The 20,980-nt window shown below is 40.1% G+C and overlaps 1 protein-coding gene across 5 annotated transcripts; it reads right to left on the reverse strand.

The window, feature by feature from the left end:
- Positions 1–1,188: 1,188 nt before the first annotated feature.
- LOC114915427 (disease resistance protein Roq1) lies at positions 1,189–20,742 on the reverse strand. 5 transcript variants are annotated; one of them, XM_083073967.1, is made up of 5 exons: positions 20,604–20,742; positions 20,168–20,440; positions 19,398–20,066; positions 1,944–2,003; positions 1,189–1,779 (listed from the first exon to the last, which is right to left on the reverse strand). In XM_083073967.1, the coding sequence occupies exons 1-5, from the start codon at positions 20,718–20,720 to the stop codon at positions 1,723–1,725; spliced, it is 1,176 nt and encodes a 391-aa protein (XP_082930093.1). In that variant the 5' UTR covers positions 20,721–20,742; the 3' UTR covers positions 1,189–1,722. The 5 variants fall into 5 exon arrangements, 4 of the variants coding, with proteins under 4 accessions (XP_082930093.1, XP_082930094.1, XP_029126007.1 ...); XR_014433612.1 differs by lacking the exons at positions 1,189–1,779; positions 1,944–2,003 and adding exons at positions 13,520–14,665; positions 14,825–15,146; XM_083073968.1 differs by lacking the exons at positions 1,189–1,779; positions 1,944–2,003 and adding an exon at positions 13,518–15,146.
- Positions 20,743–20,980: the final 238 nt, after the last annotated feature.

Genomic DNA, 20,980 nt, shown 5'->3' on the forward strand with positions numbered 1-20,980 from the left:
GGGCAGAATTGGGCAAGACTTCTTTGTTGAACTAATGGAAGAACTGGTTCTGTCTTTCGGCAACAAAGCCTATCGATTCCTGAAGAGTGGCCACATTATTGAAAAGCATCTCCTGATCTGTCCTTATTTTCTTGACTACTTTCTTTATTGATATCTCAGAAGTTGGTGCTTTTCTTTTGGTTTCAGAATCAGCAATATACTGTGGCAGAAATGGTGTTGCATCTTGTGAAATTGGAGGAGCTTGTTTCATGATTTCTCCATGTTGATGCTCAGAGGGATTAGCATATGCTTCTGCTAGTTGATCTAATTCTCTTGCTGCCATATGATGACTATCTTGCATGTTAGCATCATTTTTTTTGTTACCCTCACAAGCTTCAGCCATCACCACTTACTTGTTCTGACATGAGATGGCTGCTTCATCTATTGAGACTTCCAGAATCTCAGTTCTCTTAAAACCTAAACACACACTACAAAAAAATGTGTGATTTGTGGGGGTTATTTTGCTCGTTTCTGGCGGTTAAAAACCGCCACAAATTGCATTACCGGCGTCATTAATAACCGCCGGATCTACGGTCGCCAAAAATTGTTTGCGGCGGATATTATGTAAACGCTAGTTTTGAGCGCCAGAAAATTCAATCGCTTTGTGGCGGTTTCAAACCGCCATAAAATGCATTTTCGTTTGACATATTTGACATTTTCTAGCGGTTTATAACCGCCACAAAATTGTAGTTCTATTTGACTTTGTTGTCATTTTCTGGCGCTTTAAAACCGCCACAAAATTCATTTTAATTCTTAAAAGTTTCTGACAAGTTTAAAACGGCCACAAAATTATTATTATTAAAAATGAAAACTAGATAAGTAAATTAATTTAAAAAATAGCATATATAAAATGAGGAGGTTGTGTGGAGGGGAGCGCATTTGCAATCCAAACCAGAAACTTTGGGAACTAGAAAAGCAATTAGAAAGTGATTTCCCACCTTCAAACATGCAACAAGCAAAAATTAAAATCTTTTTCACAGATATGCGGCATTTCTAAAAAAACCAGGATGCAGGTATAAAATATACTAAAATAAAAACTGAACAACCAAAGCAATGATTGATTTTTACCACTTATAATTAATAAAAAGAAATCAATTGGTCAATGAAATAAGGAAAAAAAATAGATTAAACAACTTTCTTTTCTCCTCAAAATCAATTTAATGTATCCATTATTCCATATTTTTAATTGGTAGAAGTTTTAACAACAGAAATTATGTATATATCTATGGCTCCAATTTTTACTACTCAATTGACTTTAACAATTGATATGCTTCCCTAATTTAGTTATAAGGACAAAGTACTCCGATCCTACAGGTGTCGTGTTCAGATGAATGGTCAGTGATTATCACCTACAGTTGCGCTTTTCTAGTTTTATTTCTTAAATAGCTAGCTACCCTCCCATTTGTGCAAGTTAATCTTGGAAACCATTATCAGTACTCGTGCTAAACTAGTGCATACCCCCACATCAAAGTTTTAGTGGACTAGTAATATTCATATCCAAATTACAGAACTAGTAAGCGGCACAAATAATATATTCTTCTCCACCTCTCCCACAAAAGAAAATAATCATGGGATGCTGCAATTCAGAATACTGAAGAATACATATGAAAAATAAAATCAAACAACCAAAGTATTCATCATAGTGTTCATTATAAATGTTGTTTCGCATCAAGTCTAAGATTCTTACAGAAAAAGATGCTTCCTTTGGATGGTCAGATTCCTTCTAAAACAACCCTTCTCCTGCCAGAACATATTTATTATTGTCAGGCATAATACTAGTTCATGAACAAACTTCGATCTTAAGTAAGGCTATGCCCCACAATTAACTTCGAAACGTGTGGAAAGTGGAAACAAACCACTGCTAAAATATGTCATTATTTGCAATCATAGTTAAAGGAACTTACGCAATTCATCCAAGGAAGTTTGATCAATGCTCTCTCCACTCTTGATGAGGCGAAGTCTCCCTGGAGAGATAACATAGGAAGTGAAATAAGCAAGCTATAAGTTCAACTTTTGAAAAGTTAAGAATAAAAATTAGAAAACTAATTACTGTTAGATTTAATAACACTTCTACTTTTACTACGCCCAAGCTTCCTAATCAAGCTGGATTTTTTTTCTTTCTATTAGAGTATATTCCATATTGTATATACGCGGGACTAATTTAGCAAATAGTTGAGATTATTAGTTAGGCATATTCTATTTTTGAATTTGAATTAGTCTGTTAGGATCTCCAGCTCATACAGCCAAGTTTGTTAGTATCAGATAAGCTCAATAACTTGTATATATACTTCGTTTTTATATCCCTTCTTCAATCAATAAGAATGACAATTTCTTTTACTAAGATGGTATCAGAGCTCATCATTTGAGTTATGGTAGCCATAAGAGAATTTCGTATTTTTTTCATTTCTATTTTCCGCACACAATTTCTATTTTCAAAATGGCACACCAGAACTCATATGAGGATTTCCTCACAAATCCAATGAATCCTTTCCATCTCCATGGAAATGAAAATCCTTCTCAGTCATTGGTCTCCTCTCCCTTAACGGGACCTAATTACCATGCTTGGGCAAGAGCTATGAGACTGGCTCTCATGTCCAAAAACAAACTGAAACTTGTCGATGGATCCATAATTCCCCCTGCGCCAACAGATTCAACATATGGAGCTTGGGAAAGAAGTAACAACATGGTACTAGCATGGATTCACAGATCAATTTCAGATTCAATTCTTCAATCCATTCTCTGGATTGATCGAGCTTCAGATGCTTGGAATGATCTCAGGGATCGATTTTCACAAGGAGATATTTTCAGAATTTATGATTTACAAGAGGAGATTTACAAAGTCCAACAAGGTACTCTTACTGTTTCAGAATATTATACTCATCTTAAATCTCTATGGGATGAATTAGAAAATTTCAGAGGAGTTCCTCATTGTACTTGTTCCACTCCTTGTAATTGTGGAGCAATTCGGAAATTTAAAACCTATAGAGATCAAGATTATGTTATAAGATTTCTGAAGGGATTGAATGAGCAATACGCTCATGTCAAATCTCAGATAATGCTTATGGATCCTTTGCCATCCATCAACAAAGTATTCTCATTACTTGTTCAGCAAGAGAGACAAGTTGATATTGATTCAAATCCTGGGAACTCCACTGTTGTTGCTTATTCGGATGTTAAGAAACATAATGCAGGCAATGAAAACAGGAATTTCAATCACAGGAACAACAACAACAATGATAAGACTTACAGACATGGTAATTTTGGAAGAAGTCATCAACGTCAAAAACCTGCCAGATTATGCACCTTTTGTGGAAAGAATAATCACACAGTGGACTCATGTTACTTTAAGCATGGATTTCCACCTGGTTACAAGTTCAAAAATTCATCAACAAACCTGGCGGAATCAATAAACACAGAAGGAGGAACAGTAGAGAGTATTTCAGAAAGGAAGTCAATTCAAAATCCAGTCAATGCCTTATCTCAAGAGCAGTATAACAACTTAATAGCATTATTACAGCAATCTAATTGTCAAACTTCAGAAGAAACTCCTTCAAACCACCATTCCACCAATCTCACCCATACTTCTGCAGCCTTGCACACACAAACCATTGAAGAACCAGGTATGTCAACTGTTTTTTGGATAGTTGATACTGGAGCCACTGATCACATCACCTTCAATTTAAACATGTTTACCACATATCATAAGATTAAACCTATTCTCGTTCATTTACCTGATGGTTCCACAACTGTTGCTAACACTGCAGGAACAGTTTTACTTTCTAAAAAGCTCATTTTGCACAATGTGCTTTACATACCTAAGTTTAAAGTCAATCTCATATCTGTTAGCAAGTTAACAAAATCCAACACATATTCTGTTACCTTTACTTCTAACATTTGTTTGATTGAACAGGCTTTGACCAAGAGGATGATTGGTTCAGCTAAACTGCAGAAGGGTCTTTATATTATGAAGCACCATGACTTGATTGATTCTGTTTATTGCAATTTAATTTCTCAGACCAATAATCCAATTGATAATTCAGTACTGTGGCATAATAGGCTAGGCCATATTTCCCATTCTAGAAATAAATCCTTGTGTAGGTTATTTGATTTTATTCCTGATTCAACACCCTCACCATGTGATGTATGTCAGTTTTCAAGGCAGAAGAGATTGCCATTCAATAATAGTGACTCTTGCTCTTCTACAATTTTTGAACTTCTTCACATTGATATATGGGGACCTTGTTCTGTCATTTCCATTCATGGTTACAGATACTTCCTCACTATTGTGGATGATTTTTCTAGGTTCACTTGGTTAATTTTAATGAAAGCTAAGAGTGAAACTAGAAATCATATAAGAAACTTTATCACATATGTTGATACACAATTCCAAACCAAAGTAAAAATCATAAGGACTGACAATGGTCCAGAATTTCTAATGAACTCATTTTTTGAAGAAAAAGGAATTGTGCATCAAACCACATGTATAGAAACACCAGAACAAAATGGTGTTGTTGAGAGGAAGCATCAACACATCCTTAATGTAGCTAGAGCTTTAGTGTTCCAAGCCAATCTTTCACAGTCTCTTTGGTGTTATGCAGTGACTCATGCAATCCATATCATTAACAGAATTCCAACTCCAACCTTGAATAATACTTCACCCTTTGTCAAACTTTATAATAAACCTCTTTCAATCTCTCATTTAAGAGTTTTCGGCTGCTTGGCTTTTGCTACATCACTACAAGCCAATCGAACAAAGTTTAGTCCAAGGGCCATTAAGTGTGCCTTTCTTGGTTTCAAAGACACTACAAAGGGATACATACTTTATGACCTGAAAACCAGAAAAATCTTCATGTCCAGAAATGTCACCTTCTTTGAGTCAATCTTTCCTTTCCATAAATCTCAGGATCAATTTCAACCTCAGGCCACTACACCATTTCCCTTGACCTTTGATAATTACATACTTTTTCCTTCACCGACAGCCAATCTGCAAAATCCTGCTCCTATAATTGATCCTATTCCAAACACTCCTCAACCTCATTCACCTACACACAGTTCTTCACCAAACTCTCCCCCACAGAATGCACCAGATTCACCTCCACAGAATCCACCTCCTCCTCCATTAAGGCAATCAGACAGAATCAAGAAATGGCCAACTAAATATAAAGACTTTCACTGTGGCTACAATGCTAACCAATCTCCTCCAGGTAAATACACCACTCCTCATCCTTTGTCTAAATCACTTTCTTATGACCATTGTTCTTCATCCTATAAAACTTTCTGTTCTAACATTAATGCCCAAACTGAACCCAAATCTTATTATGAGGCTTCACAATTTCCTTGTTGGAATAATGCTATGAAAGCTGAAATTACTGCTCTAGAAAAGACAAACACTTGGATTTTGGTTGAACTTCCTCCTGGAAAACATCCTATTGGTTGCAAGTGGGTTTATAAGATTAAGCATAAACTAGATGGCAGCATAGAGAGGTACAAGGCTCGTTTGGTTGCTAAAGGCTTCACCCAATTGGAAGGCATTGATTACTTTGAAACCTTCTCTCCAGTTGCCAAAATCACCACATTCAGAGTTTTGTTAGCTCTTGCAGCAGCCAAGGGTTGGCACTTACAACAGTTAGATGTGAATAATGCATTCCTTCATGGTGATTTAGATGAGGAAGTATATATGAAACTACCTCCTGGACTCACTGCTGATTCTCCTAATCAAGTGTGTAAATTCCAGAGATCCTTGTATGGCTTGAAACAAGCCAGTAGACAATGGCATTCTAAACTCACTACTGCTCTTCTCTCCCTAGGCTACACTCAATCAATGGCAGACCATTCATTATTTGTTAAAAATACAGGATCTTCATTTACTGCTCTACTAGTATATGTGGATGATATTTTGCTTACAGGTACTGATTTAGCAGAAATTAATCATGTGAAGAAGTACCTAGATGATCAATTCAGCATTAAGGATTTAAGTGATCTGAGATACTTTCTCGGCTTAGAAGTTTCTAAATCAGCCAAAGGGATTGTTCTAAACCAGAGAAAATATGTTTTGGATATCTTATCAGATGCTGGTCTATTAGGAGCTAAACCTGCTGCCACTCCTATGGATCCTTCTACAAAATTACAGGCTGACAAAGGGATTGCATATACTGATCCTGTAGAATTCAGAAGAATCATTGGTAAATTGATCTATCTCACAACTACTAGACCAGACATCTCCTATGCAGTCCAACAGGTCAGTCAATATGTCTCTAATCCACTTGATTTACACTATAAGGCTGCCATTCGAATCCTACGATACTTAAAAGGTTGTCCTGCAAGGGCTTGTTCTTCCCTTCTTCCAATTCTCTTAAACCTTCTGCCTTTGCTGATTCTGATTGGGCATGTTGTCTTGACACTGTAGACCCCTAAAATTGTCCGGGTCGGAAATAAAGCTTGAAGACTCTCGAAGACTGAAGGAAGATCAGCCAGAAGGACTCCTGGAAGGCCCTAGGAGGGTTCTCTGTAGGTCTAGAGGTCTTAGAATAGCTCAAAATAAGGAAGTGGAGGGAATGAAGCCCAATACGGCCGTACTGAACTTAATACGGCCGTATTGAAGCTTCAATACGGCCGCAGTGAACTCAATACGGCGTATTGAAGTTTCTGAAACTTCAATACGGCCGTACTGAAATCAATACGGCCGTATTGAAGCTTCAATACAGCCGTATTGAACTTAATACGGCCGTATTGAAATTTCTGAATTTCAATACGGCCGTATTGAACTCAATACGGCCGTATTGAAGTTCAAAAATTTCAATACGGCCGTATTGCTTCTGTAGGCCGTATTGCGCCTATTCCCTATAAATATGACGTCAATTGGACGTCATTCCACACTTTCACACTCAGTTTTGACTCCCTCCTTGAGTATTCTGGGGTTTTTGAGCAGTGTTCTGCCCTAGAAATCACTCGGAGAGTTGATCCGACAAAGTTCTGGAATTCCGAGCACTTAGCTTGGAGATTCGAACCTAGTCGAAGGGAAATCCTCCGGATTTCCATAGTCAAAATTTTATAGGAGGGAGCGAGCGGGCTTGTAGAGCGAGGGAACGCCAAAAAGCTTCCCAGTTTTACGAAATATATAAAAGCACGCTTCAAAGGTTTCTTCTTAAATCCTTCCTTTTACTGCTTTCTGTGTGCATATTTAAACTGTCATCATGTAGATAGTTAATTTATAATTGCGTAGAATAAATAGGGGTAATTTAGTAATTTTACACTGTTATTTTAGAAATAATCTGTCATAGGGAACCCGAAAGGGGCGTTGTGGGGTGCTAACACCTTCCCCACGCGTAACCGACTCCCTTACCCAACTCTGGTTGTAATGGCCAAAGTTGATTTATAAAATCAATTGCCTTATCCCTTTTTCCAATGTTTTGAGTAAAACATTGCTGGCGACTCCACGAACCCTCCTTTTACGAAAACCACTAATCCATGGAGGGTCCCGCTTGGGATTAATATGGATTGGTGAGACTTTTAATAAATAAATTGGATAAGATCGACAAGGTCTCAGTTTGAGAACAAGTCGTTCTAATAATCCAATACATTTTCAAAACTAAAATAAAAGCGAGCTCGACCGTCTTCGCGACCGCCGAGGCCCGTTTGGGCCGGTGGCGACAGATGGCGACTCCACTGGGGAAGCTTCGAGAGTCAGTCCCATTTAGTGACAGATTGTTTTTAACAAATAATAGTTAAAAATTACTTCATTACCCCTTGATTGTATGATAATATGATTTATTTTGTGGCTTTAAATAACTGTTGTATGTTTAAATTCCGCAATTGTTTGAAATACAAACTGTACACAAACCTTTGCACACAACAGTTCCCTCTATACCCGGGGGCATGAGTGATTAACCATAGGGAGTGGATGTTAGTACGGCCGGTTGTCGAATGGGTCTATAGGTGCCCGTAGACCGTTGTCGGAAAACATCACTCAAGGTGATAACCATGAACTTGAGTCCGACGGTGCGTTGGAGCTTTCCATCGACCTACGATGAGAGGAATTGGGTCCCTATAATGGGGGCACCTTGGGGGCCTTTGACCAAGTGAGAACAGTTAGATCCTCCTTGAATATGCACTTTTCTGCAGGAGACCCCCTACCTCGTGATTCGCTCGTGACTGTTCGTGGATGAGTGAATTGTTTGTGCATTCGTTATGTGACATTGTTTGTGCATTAATAAATAACCTCGTGATAAGGTCTAAAGAATAATCCCCATGCATGAAAAAACCATGACATGAGAGGAAAGACCATGTGTAAAAATATAATAAAAATGAGGAGCATGTGCATCATTACCAATAAAGATATCATGCATCCTCATAAACCATGCATTTTAGGTTCACCAATACCTCTTGACATGAGTAAAAGTGACCCATAATTATCGAGATTCTCCGTTGAGGAGAGATCATAAGTCAAGGAGGGTGGTAACACTCTGTTTTAAAAAGGCAGCGCCTTAAAAATGGAGGGTTATCAAGCTCATGTCAAGAGCGTATTCATTCCATAAATTAATTAGATTAAATATTCATTTTTAGAAAGTGGCTGGTCATCTCTCTGTCCTCACACGCGCAAAGAAGATCAAGAAAATGGAAGCATTGGAGGAGCAAAACAAAAAGCTCACAACCGAGCTTTCACAACTTAAAGACCAAATGGCGCAAATGATGGAACTCATGCGTCATCACAACATCCATGAATCTCATCACAGTGATCATGGGTCCCATCATGAGGGAGAGGAGGAAGAGCATGAAAAAGATCCTCCACACGCTGTACACCTTGGGGCTGGAATTATGATTAAAGAGCCCGAAGTATCAAAGGAACAATTCCACGCCCTCGAGGATCGGCTAAGGGCTATGGAGGGGCATGATTTTGACATCAAAGATGCCGCCGACATGTGCTTAGTGAGGAACATTCAATTCCCTCCTAAATTTAAAGTGCCGGATTTCCCAAAGTATGTGGGATCGACTTGCCCCAAAAGTCATCTCACCATGTACTGTCGCAAGATGGCTGCATATGCCACAAATGAAAAGCTCTTGATCCACTGCTTTCAAGAGAGCTTAGCTGAAACTGCACTCAACTGGTATATGCAGCTAGATGGAAATCTAGTACATACATGGAGGCAGTTGGCCGACGCCTTTCTCAAGCGCTATAAATACAACATCGACCTAACACCCGATAGGTCTGATCTTCAAGCCTTGAGCAAAAAGAACGATGAATCCTTCAAGGCGTACGCCCAACGTTGGAGGGAGTTGGCGGCACAGATAGAGCCCTCGCTGTCGGATAAGGAGACGGTGTCCTTATTCATCAACTCGTTGACTGGTCCCTATTACGATAAAATGATAGGGAACACAACGACACTCTTCTCGGACATCATCACCATTGGAGAAAGGGTGGAACAAGGACTTAAAAGTGGGAAGCTGGCTAAGCCTTCCCAACCATATGAAGCTAAGAAGGCCTTCGGGAAGAAGAAAGAAGGAGGAGTCAACGCTATAACCATTTCTCCATCTTCTTCCGCTTCGAAGTCAGGCAAATCGCAAAACAACTCTGTGAAGAAGTTTGATAAACTTCCGACCACTTATAGCGATCTCCTGCCGAAGCTAGTAGAGGCGCGTCTTATAGCTTACATTCCACCAAAGAAAGTGAATCCACCTTACCCCGATTGGTACAATCCACAAGACAAATGTCTATACCATTCGGGGGCACCGGGACATTCAACGGAGAACTGCAGAGCTCTCAAGTATAAGGTCCAAGACCTTATCGATGCTGGGTGGGTCACTTTCGATTCGACGGCGCCCGACGTGAGCAAGAATCCTCTACCGCAGCAGGAGTAGAGAGAAGGGCAAGCCATGATAGGGCCCCTCCACATTTTTTCTTTTAGGGACTCGTGATCAGTACCCGAGATCATGAGGACCTTTTCATGTAAATAAAGGGTTTTGTACAGTTTTACATACATATATCAATAAAGAGGCATTTTTCACACATTATTCTCTCATTTTGTTCTATTCTCTCTCTCTCATTAATATTAATAAACTCTAAACCTAAACAGAACCAATAAATAATTATGTCTGTGATTGCTCGCTCTGACCGGGATCCGAAAGCCGAAGGTGAATGGGTTGAGTTGGACAGTGATGAGGAGACCATCTCTCCGGATCTGCAAAGACTGCTAGATCAAGAAGCTCGTCTACTCCAACCGAATCAAGAAGAATTGGAGACCATGAATTTGGGGCAGGATCAAGAATTGAAAGAGGTCAACATTGGGACCCGTATCAGTGATGGAATAAAAACACAATTGATTCAATTATTGAGGGAATACAAGGACGTATTTGCATGGTCGTACCATGATATGCCCGGTTTGGACTCCAACATTGTCGAACACAAGTTGCCCTTAAAAGAGGGGTTTCGACCCATTAAGCAAAAGCTTCGACGAATCAAGCCCGAATGGTCCTTAAAGATTAAGGAGGAGGTAGAAAAACAATTGGATGCGGGATTCTTGGTTGTATCCCAGTATCCCGAATGGCTGGCTAACATTGTGCCAGTCATCAAAAAGAATGGGAAAGTTAGAGTGTGTGTTGATTATAGGGATTTGAATCGTGCCAGTCCAAAGGACAATTTTCCCTTGCCCCACATCGATACACTTGTGGATCACACCGCCACAAACACACTCTATTCCTTTATGGATGGATACTCGGGGTATAATCAAATCAAGATGAATATAGAAGACCGCGAGAAAACTTCTTTCATTACACCCTGGGGCACTTTCTGCTACAGGGTAATGCCTTTTGGACTTAAAAATGCGGGTGCCACCTACCAACGAGCGATGGTGACGCTATTCCACGATATGATCCACAAAGAAATTGAAGTATACGTGGATGACATGATCGCAAAGTCAAAAGACGAGATGGACCACATCCAATATTTGAGAAAATTATTCAATCGGCTTCGTAAGTATCAGCTTAAGCTAAACCCGGCTAAGTGTACTTTCGGAGTTCGGTCAGGTAAGCTTCTCGGGTTTATCGTCAGTGAAAAAGGCATAGAGGTGGACCCCGATAAAGTAAAGGCAATAATGGAAATGCCTCCTCCTAAAACTGAGAAAGAAATTAGAGGATTCCTCGGCAGGGTGAACTACGTCGCAAGGTTCATCGCACAGTTGACTGACACGTGCAAACCAATATTCAAGCTGTTGCGCAAGAATCATTCCGAAGTTTGGGATGAGAATTGTCAACAAGCTTTCGATAAGATCAAACAGTGTTTGGCCAATCCACCAGTGTTGGTGCCACCTGTCGAGGGAAGACCATTAATCCTCTATCTAACGGTGCTTGATGAGTCCATGGGAGCTGTGCTAGGACAACAAGATGAAACAAAGAAGAAAGAACAAGCCATCTACTACCTGAGCAAAAAGTTCCTTGATTATGAAACCCGCTACACGCCACTAGAAAAGACGTGCTGTGCGTTAGCATGGGCAACACAACGGCTCAGGCAGTATATGATTAGGCATACTACTTGGTTGGTTTCCAAAATGGACCCAATTAAGTACGTGTTCGACAAACCGATAATCACTGGGAAGATTGCCCGATGGCAAGTGCAATTATCAGAATTTGACATCATACATGTCACACAAAAGGCCATCAAGGGTAGTACCCTAGCTGATTACCTAGCGCACGGGCCGACCAATGACTATCAATCCCTTCAGGATGATTTCCCCGATGAGGATATAATGCATTTACAACATGAAGATCCTAAGGATGATACGTGGACCATGTATTTCGATGGAGCCTCCAACATGCTTGGACAGGGGATTGGAATAGTATTAATCTCCCCACAAGGAAAGCATATCCCCTTAACGGCAAGACTCAACTTCGACTGTACAAATAACATGGCCGAATACGAGGCTTGCGCGTTAGGAATCCAAGCAGCAATCAACAATGGTATCCTAAAGCTCAAAGTATTCGGAGATTCGGCTTTAGTCATCCACCAACTGCGAGGTGAATGGGAAGTCCGAAATCCTAAGCTGATACCATATGTTGAGCATATCAAAGACCTGATACAATTCTTTCAAAATGTCGTCTTTGAATATATCCCAAGGGAGGAAAATCAGTTCGCTGACGCCCTTGCCACACTATCATCGATGTTCGCCTTGGATAAGGAGCATGAAATGCCCATCATCAATATCCGGCGGCACGATAAGCAAGCGTTCTGCCTACTGATAGATGAAGCTGTTGACGATCATCCATGGTTCCATGACATCAAACAATATCTGTCAAAAGGGGAATATCCTGATATGGCTAGCGATAATGATAAAAAGCATATCTGAAGAAGGGCCATGGGATTTCTGTTGATTGGAGAAACCCTCTACAAAAAGAATTATGACTCGGTCTTGTTGAGGTGCATAGACCGAGTCGAAGCTCAAAATGTAATCAAAGAAATACATGAGGGGGTTTTCGGTACTCATATTCCCGGGCCTGCAATGGCTAAGAAAATCCTCAGAGCAGGATATTATTGGTCGACCATTGAAAGGGATTGTTACCAATACGTCCGGAAATGCCACAAGTGTCAAGCATACGCCGACAACATTCATGTCCCACCAACGCCACTCAATGTGTTGGCTTCACCATGGCCGTTCGCAATATGGGGCATGGATGTTATTGGACCCATCGAGCCAAAGGCATCCAATGGACATAGGTTCATCCTTGTGGCCATTGACTATTTCACCAAATGGGTAGAAGCGGCATTGTATGCTCATGTGACCCGAAAGGTGGTAACATCCTTCATCAGAAAGAATATCATATGCAGATACGGTATTCCCGACAAAATCATCACTGATAATGGATCCAATTTGAACAATAAGATGGTGGAAGAACTGTGCAAAGAGTTCAAAATTCAGCACCATAACTCTTCCCCATATCGACCAAAGATGAATGGGGCGGTCAAGGCAGCCAATAAGAATATCAAGAAGATAGTACAAAAGATGGTTGTCTCATTCAAAGACTGGCATGAGATGCTACCCTTCGCTCTCCATGGTTATAGGACTTCAGTACGTACATCCACAGGAGCTACTCCATTCTCCCTTGTTTATGGAATGGAGGCAGTTCTGCCGGTTGAAGTCGAGATACCGTCTCTGAGAGTAATCATGGAAGCAAAACTTTCCGAGGCAGAATGGGTTCAAAGTCGACACGACCAATTGAACCTTATCGAAGAAAAACGACTGAACGCCATATGCCATGGTCAAGCCTACCAAAGGAAGATCAAAAAGGCTTTTGACAAGAAAGTCCATCCTCGAATCTACCATGAGGGAGAGCTGGTGATGAAGAAATTGCTACCAGCTCAAAAGGACAAAATCGGAAAGTGGGCCCCAAATTACGAAGGACCATACGTGGTGAAGCGAGCCTTCTCCGGAGGAGCATTGATTCTCACAGACATGGACGGAGAAGAACTTCGATACCCAGTCAACGCTGACGTGGTAAAGAAGTATTATGCTTGAAGACGTTGCTTGCATCAGCCCGTTAGGATGAAAACCCAAAAAGGGCATCCTAGGCAAAAGTTAGGGCAAAACAAAAAGCCCGCCAGTACAAGGGTACTAGGCAAAACAAAGGCAAAATTATCCCCGCTAGGACATGTCCTAGGCAAAAATTAGGGGCAAAAGAATAAGATGCAAAAAGTAAAGCAAGCAACGATCACTTGAACCGAAAACTGAAAGGCGGTTCAAGTGATAATCTTCTAGAAGCAAGCGTCTTGCAGTATCTACACTCCTGGCTCAGGCATCTCACCCGAAACAACTAGGGAAACGGGAAGAGCAGCAATCACAGATATAATTGTTTAAGCCAAAAATGTATAGCCCACCTCGGCCAGCCATTCTTCAGAAATTCCCTTTGTAAACCTTTCTGTAAAAAACACTTGTGAATATCAATAAAATATCCATTTGTTTCTTTTCTTTCTTGACCATGTGATTATGCCTCTGAATTGGTTTTTCATAAATTGTACGAAATTCCATTAATAATCGGTCAATAAAAGAAAATTGGAAGGGTTCCTGTAAAATCCATAATCTCCTGCATAAAGGCTCACAAAAATACTCCCTCGCGTCAATGACAGAAAGTCCTCCAAGAAGAAGAGGATAGGGAGAGCCACTCACTTTTCTAAATAAATGAACAAAAATAAAAAAATTGTATTGCATTTGTGCATCACACACACATTAGTTGTACATTCAAAGACCTTATCATGAGGCAACCGCATAAAATAGAAAAATAGAAAATTGCTTGTGTATGACAGCAGCAAGCAAAATGCAAAGATTCAGAAAATCAACAGCATCATACAGAATAACTGAGCCTGGAGAGGCTTGCCGAAAGAATACTCTCAGAATAACTGAGCCTGGAGAGGCTTGCCGAAAGAATACTCTCAGAATAACTGAGCCTGGAGAGGCTTGCCGAAAGAATACTCTCAGAATAACTGAGCCTGGAGAGGCTTGCCGAAAAAAATATACTCTTAGAATAATTGAGCTTGGAGAGGCTTGCCGAAAGAATACTCTCAGAATAACTGAGCCTGGAGAGGCTTGCCGAAATAATACTCTCTCATAATAACTGAATTTAATTTCTTTAGCACTTTTAATTTCTGTACAGCAAAAGCCAAAAACATAAAAAAGGCAAAATACAGAAAAAGCCAAATCAGAAGAAAAGGCAAAATACAGAAAAAGCCGAAAATAAAAAAGGCAAGGATACAGAAAATCCAACAAACAGTTTGTACAGAATAACTGAGCCTGGAGAGGCTTACCAAAATACTCCTCATCCCCCAACTGTACAGAGTAAATGAGCCTGGAGAGGCTCGCAGAAATAATACTCCCCAGAGAAAACCTCAACTCAAGCTCATGGAACGAATCCCCAGCAAGAGCTATCAAAGCAAAATCGACGCAATCCCCAATGGAAGTGCGATCATCCAAACAGTATATACAAGTCAAAGGACTTAACACTTCCCTAGTGGAAGATAGCTCTCCGACTCAAAGCGCTGAGTGAGGCTAAGCCTGCAGAGGCTTCCTAAATAATACTCTGGGATACATAAGATCCCTCATTCCCCAATCGCCTACTCAGAGGCATCCCTGCAAAAGGAGAAAAAATCAAAAAATATCAATAAATATTTCCCAAGCGGAATTCGGCATTCAGCCAATCATCAAACATCAAGATAATTCGCCTACTCAGAGGCATCCCTGCAAAAGGAGAAAAATCAAAAAAAACATCAATAACTATTCCCCAAGCGGAATTTGGCACTCAGCCGAACACTGAACTCCAATTCCTCAGTCGCCTACATAAGAGGCACTCCTTCAAAAGGAAAAATCATAAAAAGATCAATAATCATTCCCCAAGCGGAATCCGGCTCTCAGCCTATCATTGAATATCAAGATGATCTGCCTAACAGAAGAGGCCAATCACAACCAATGACAAAATCCCCTGGCGGATAACAGCCTACACAGAGGCAACAAAATCCAAAAATTAAAAAGAGTTACCCGAATAAGGATAACCGGGATACTCCACCAACGTCAAAAGGACGTCAGCCAAACATAAGGCATCGCTCAACTCAGAGAGAAAGAGCATCTGTGTCTATACCCCAAGGAGTCAGAAATTCCCCAAGGGTACCAACAATGCAATGCAAGTTGGGGCACAGGAACCTGTGAATGACTGCACATCCCCTAGATGGATCCCTGCGTTATCCAGCCCTCAGTGGCACAAAATCAAAAAACAACCGTCGAAGCAGCATCGTGGACTGTGGAGACAAAATCATCAAAAATCCCTGAAAAGGAGATATTCACACTACCCCGTCGTCACAAACACGGAGGTACACAGCTTCCGGCTCGAGCAATGAGCGAAGCTATCTCTGGAAAGGAGGCACTCACTGCTTACCGTCGTCACAAAGGTACTTAGCTTCCGGCTCGAACAAAGAGTGAAGCTAAGCCTGGAGAGGCGGTACTCACAGCTTCCAGCTTGGGCAGCAAGCAAAGCAAAGCCTGGAGAGGCGAAACTCACACTGCTCACCGTCGTCACAAAGGTGCTTAGTTTCCGGCTCGAACAAAGAGCGAGACTAAGCCTGGAGAGGCGAAACTCACACTGCTCACCGTCGTCACAAAGGTGCTTAGTTTCCGGCTCGAACAAAGAGCGAGACTAAGCCTGGAGAGGCGAAACTCACACTGCTACCGTTGTCACAAGGGTACTTAGCTTCCGGCTCGAACAAAGAGTGAAGCTAAGCCTGGAGAGGCGGTATTCACAGCTTCCAGCTTGGGCAGCAAGCAAAGCAAAACCTGGAGAGGCTACTCGACAATTTTCCACCGGAAGACACTACAAGTCAGAAGGTTGGCTTATTACCCGGACAATTGGGTCAACTCCTTTACTTGTCAATCGATGCACTAAAAAGACCGTTTGACTAAGTAAAGGGGGGGCAGCTGTAGACCCCTAAAATTGTCCGGGTCGGAAATAAAGCTTGAAGACTCTCGAAGACTGAAGGAAGATCAGCCAGAAGGACTCCTGGAAGGCCCTAGGAGGGTTCTCTGTAGGTCTAGAGGTCTTAGAATAGCTCAAAATAAGGAAGTGGAGGGAATGAAGCCCAATACGGCCGTACTGAACTTAATACGGCCGTATTGAAGCTTCAATACGGCCGCAGTGAACTCAATACGGCGTATTGAAGTTTCTGAAACTTCAATACGGCCGTACTGAAATCAATACGGCCGTATTGAAGCTTCAATACAGCCGTATTGAACTTAATACGGCCGTATTGAAATTTCTGAATTTCAATACGGCCGTATTGAACTCAATACGGCCGTATTGAAGTTCAAAAATTTCAATACGGCCGTATTGCTTCTGTAGGCCGTATTGCGCCTATTCCCTATAAATATGACGTCAATTGGACGTCATTCCACACTTTCACACTCAGTTTTGACTCCCTCCTTGAGTATTCTGGGGTTTTTGAGCAGTGTTCTGCCCTAGAAATCACTCGGAGAGTTGATCCGACAAAGTTCTGGAATTCCGAGCACTTAGCTTGGAGATTCGAACCTAGTCGAAGGGAAATCCTCCGGATTTCCATAGTCAAAATTTTATAGGAGGGAGCGAGCGGGCTTGTAGAGCGAGGGAACGCCAAAAAGCTTCCCAGTTTTACGAAATATATAAAAGCACGCTTCAAAGGTTTCTTCTTAAATCCTTCCTTTTACTGCTTTCTGTGTGCATATTTAAACTGTCATCATGTAGATAGTTAATTTATAATTGCGTAGAATAAATAGGGGTAATTTAGTAATTTTACGCTATTATTTTAGAAATAATCTGTCATAGGGAACCCGAAAGGGGCGCTGTGGGGTGCTAACACCTTCCCCACGCGTAACCGACTCCCTTACCCAACTCTGGTTGTAATGGCCAAAGTTGATTTATAAAATCAATTGCCTTATCCCTTTTTCCAATGTTTTGAGTAAAACATTGGTGGCGACTCCACGAACCCTCCTTTTGCGAAAACCTCTAATCCATGGAGGGTCCCGCTTGGGATTAATATGGATTGGTGAGACTTTTAATAAATAAATTGGATAAGATCGACAAGGTCTCAGTTTGAGAACAAGTCGTTCTAATAATCCAATACATTTTCAAAACTAAAATAAAAGCGAGCTCGACCGTCTTCGCGACCGCCGAGGCCCGTTTGGGCCGGTGGCGACAGACACCAGACGCTCCGTGACTGGTTATTGTATATTCCTAGGAGATTCCTTGATCTCGTGGAAATCAAAGAAACAAGGTACTATTTCTAGAAGTTCGTCTGAAGCAGAATATCGTGCCTTGGCTCAATTATCGTGTGAATTACAATGGCTACAATATCTGATGACTGATCTCAAAATTTCGTTCCCTCTTCCTATTTCTACTTACTGTGACAATCAATCTGCAATTTACTTGGCTCACAATCCTACTTTTCATGAAAGAACAAAACATATCGAAGTTGACTGTCATGTTATTCGAGCTCGAATTCAGTCAGGTCTTATTCATCTCTTGCCCATCTCCTCCGCCTCTCAAGTTGCAGACACCTTCACCAAATCTCTACATGCTCATCCTTTTCAGAATGCACTGTCCAAGTTAGGCATGTATGACATCCATAGCCCAACTTGAGGGGAGGTATTAGAGTATATTCCATATTGTATATACGCGGGACTAATTTAGCAAATAGTTGAGATTATTAGTTAGGCATATTCTATTTTTGAATTTGAATTAGTCTGTTAGGATCTCCAGCTCATACAGCCAAGTTTGTTAGTATCAGATAAGCTCAATAACTTGTATATATACTTCGTTTTTATATCCCTTCTTCAATCAATAAGAATGACAATTTCTTTTACTAAGACTTTCTTTTTTTCTTTTGATGGGACAATCAGACTCTTGATAAACAAGAAACAGATCAAAGTTTTAACATAAAGAACAGAATACGCATAAACAAGGAAAAGACATCCCCTGAAGCAAACATATATTGACAGCATACCCTGTGGCTCTGACACAAGCCAAGAGGATCTCATATGCAGTTTCACGAAGATCATCATCTGAGATGCCTGGAAAAGATGTTTGAAATGCACAATCATGTTTGTTAGATTCAACCCGAACTCCTCTACTTACAGTAGAACTATGAAATATTCCAGCAAAATCATTAGTTGCTTGATCTGATAGACCAAATATCATTTCATTTAGCATCATTTTCCATCGGTGTTGTCACAAACGAAATATTCCCATAAATCCACTCATTTGTGTTAATTGTTCTTCTACTGTGGTTATCCATTGGATGGTGAAAACAACTTTCAAGATTGATCATTATTAAAAGGTCTTTCTCAACTTTCCCCCAGGCTAAATGTCTCACACCATTCAATGAAGCAACACACGTGTCAACATCATTGATTCTAACTAAATAAATTAATTCCAAAATAAAACGAAGCTCGGTATTCTCACAAACTCCTAAAACACCGCACACAGTGAAAGATGGCAATTTATTACGAAACCAGAAACATAGAGAGTTTCCGTAGGTAGAGTGATCAAACCATTATGGGACCCGATGACCTGGCAAAACATATGTATTTATTCCAGAAGAATTAATTGCCTGTCAAACATGCCATTTTGTGAGTTTGGAAAACAACATAACTAAGAAGAGTACTAGTGCTCTAGCAACACACTATTACACACCCTCTTTTGTTAATTGAAATTCATGTCCATATTACTAATTTGGGGATGAGAATTAGTCAATGAGAAACAAGCGCGCAAATTTACCAACAGGAGAGAGTGTTAGTTTGAGATACGTTGTTTGCATTTTTCAAGCAAGTAATTGTGGAGACAATTATAGAAGAGAGACTAACCCGTCTGACTAACATGTTTAAAGTTGATGAATCTACTTCCACAAGACTGTTTTCTGCCCCTAGTCTAGCCATGTTTGGCGGAAGGCCTCTTATTTCTCGAAGCTTCTTGCAGTTATACAGACTTAGAGTATCCAAGGAGTGACACTCTTCAATGCATGCAGGAATTATTGTCAAACTTGATTCATTTAACAATAATTCTTTCAAATAGGGAAATAATTTTGGCAGCATTTGAACGACATTGGAACGCCCATTAACTTCAAGCATTTTGCATCTATTCATGGATAAGATTTGAAGGCCTTTAAGATTCTGAATTGAACGTGGCAGATTTTTTATGGAAGTTCCTTCCAAGTCAACATATTTTAGTTTCTGCATTGGTGCCAATATTTCGGGCAACATAACAAGATTACTGCAATCCTTAATGCAAAGATGTTCAAGAGATGTCAACTTTATGCGACGTGGGATTACTGCAATCCTTAATGCAAAGATGTTCAAGAGATTACTACAAAACAATTGAAGATTATGTAAAAACCCTACTGAATCATGAATTTTAATCAAATTTGTGCATTCAGCAAGACATAATTCTGTCAAATTGGGCAAACCAGACATGTCTGGAACTCGTCTTATGTTCTTACAACCTTTAAGAACCAACTGTCTCAACATCTTCGAATTCTGCAAAATAGTAAGTCTTCATTAATATCTTCAAGTGTCAAGTTAGAGTGTATAACAAAAAAACTATAAATGTTTCATCACTTATAAATAATTAGACATGCCTCAAGTGGTTTGTCCCATCGAAAGCAACTGTATGACAAGTTGAGTATGACAAGATTCTTCAAATGAAAATTAGATGGTAAAGAAGCTCCAGGGTATCCCCACCATTCCAGCACCCTCAAACTGTTTGGGAGATCCTTAGGCATTCTAAGAGAGGCAACACTACTTTTTACGAGCATCATTTGTAGATTTTTCATTTTTCTATACACCGTTTGATTCCATTGAACTTTTAGATATTTTGGCATGTCTAACATCATGACTTCAATTTCATTTTCCTGTTAAGCCAAATGGAATAACAAAGTTAGAATTTATTTGTTATAATCATTGTACTGGTTCCTATTAACAAGGGTTAAAAATCATGAAATATTGTACAAATTCAACTAATAGTGATGAGTAGTAAAAGAAATGGAAATGCATGGATATATGATTCTTACATACCGTGTTTTTGTCCAAAGCACGAACAATGTCCTCAAAAAAACCACAACCTATTTCTTTTCTCTGGCAAATTTGATTGTTCTCTAACCATTTCTTTTCCCATAGATCGAACCAAGTCATGCATTATCACAATTTGATCGTCACAATTTCCAGAAAATAAATCAATATTTATCAGAGATTTTTCTTGAAGCACTCTAATACCAAATTTTGGTTGAAAGCCTCTTGCCTCTAGATTTTTCTTAGAGTGTATCCACTAAAGAAGCAAGCTATGTCAAGAAATATTTCTCTCTCATTAGTATCCAAACTATCATAGCTAACTCTAAGAATTTCCTGAATATCTCTATTTGGAAATCTCTCGTATGTTTTTAACACAGAATCCC

This window comes from Cajanus cajan, chromosome 1 (genome assembly GCF_000230855.2).
Source record: "Cajanus cajan strain Asha chromosome 1, NIPB_CcT2T_4, whole genome shotgun sequence".
Taxonomy (NCBI): Eukaryota; Viridiplantae; Streptophyta; class Magnoliopsida; order Fabales; family Fabaceae; genus Cajanus; species Cajanus cajan.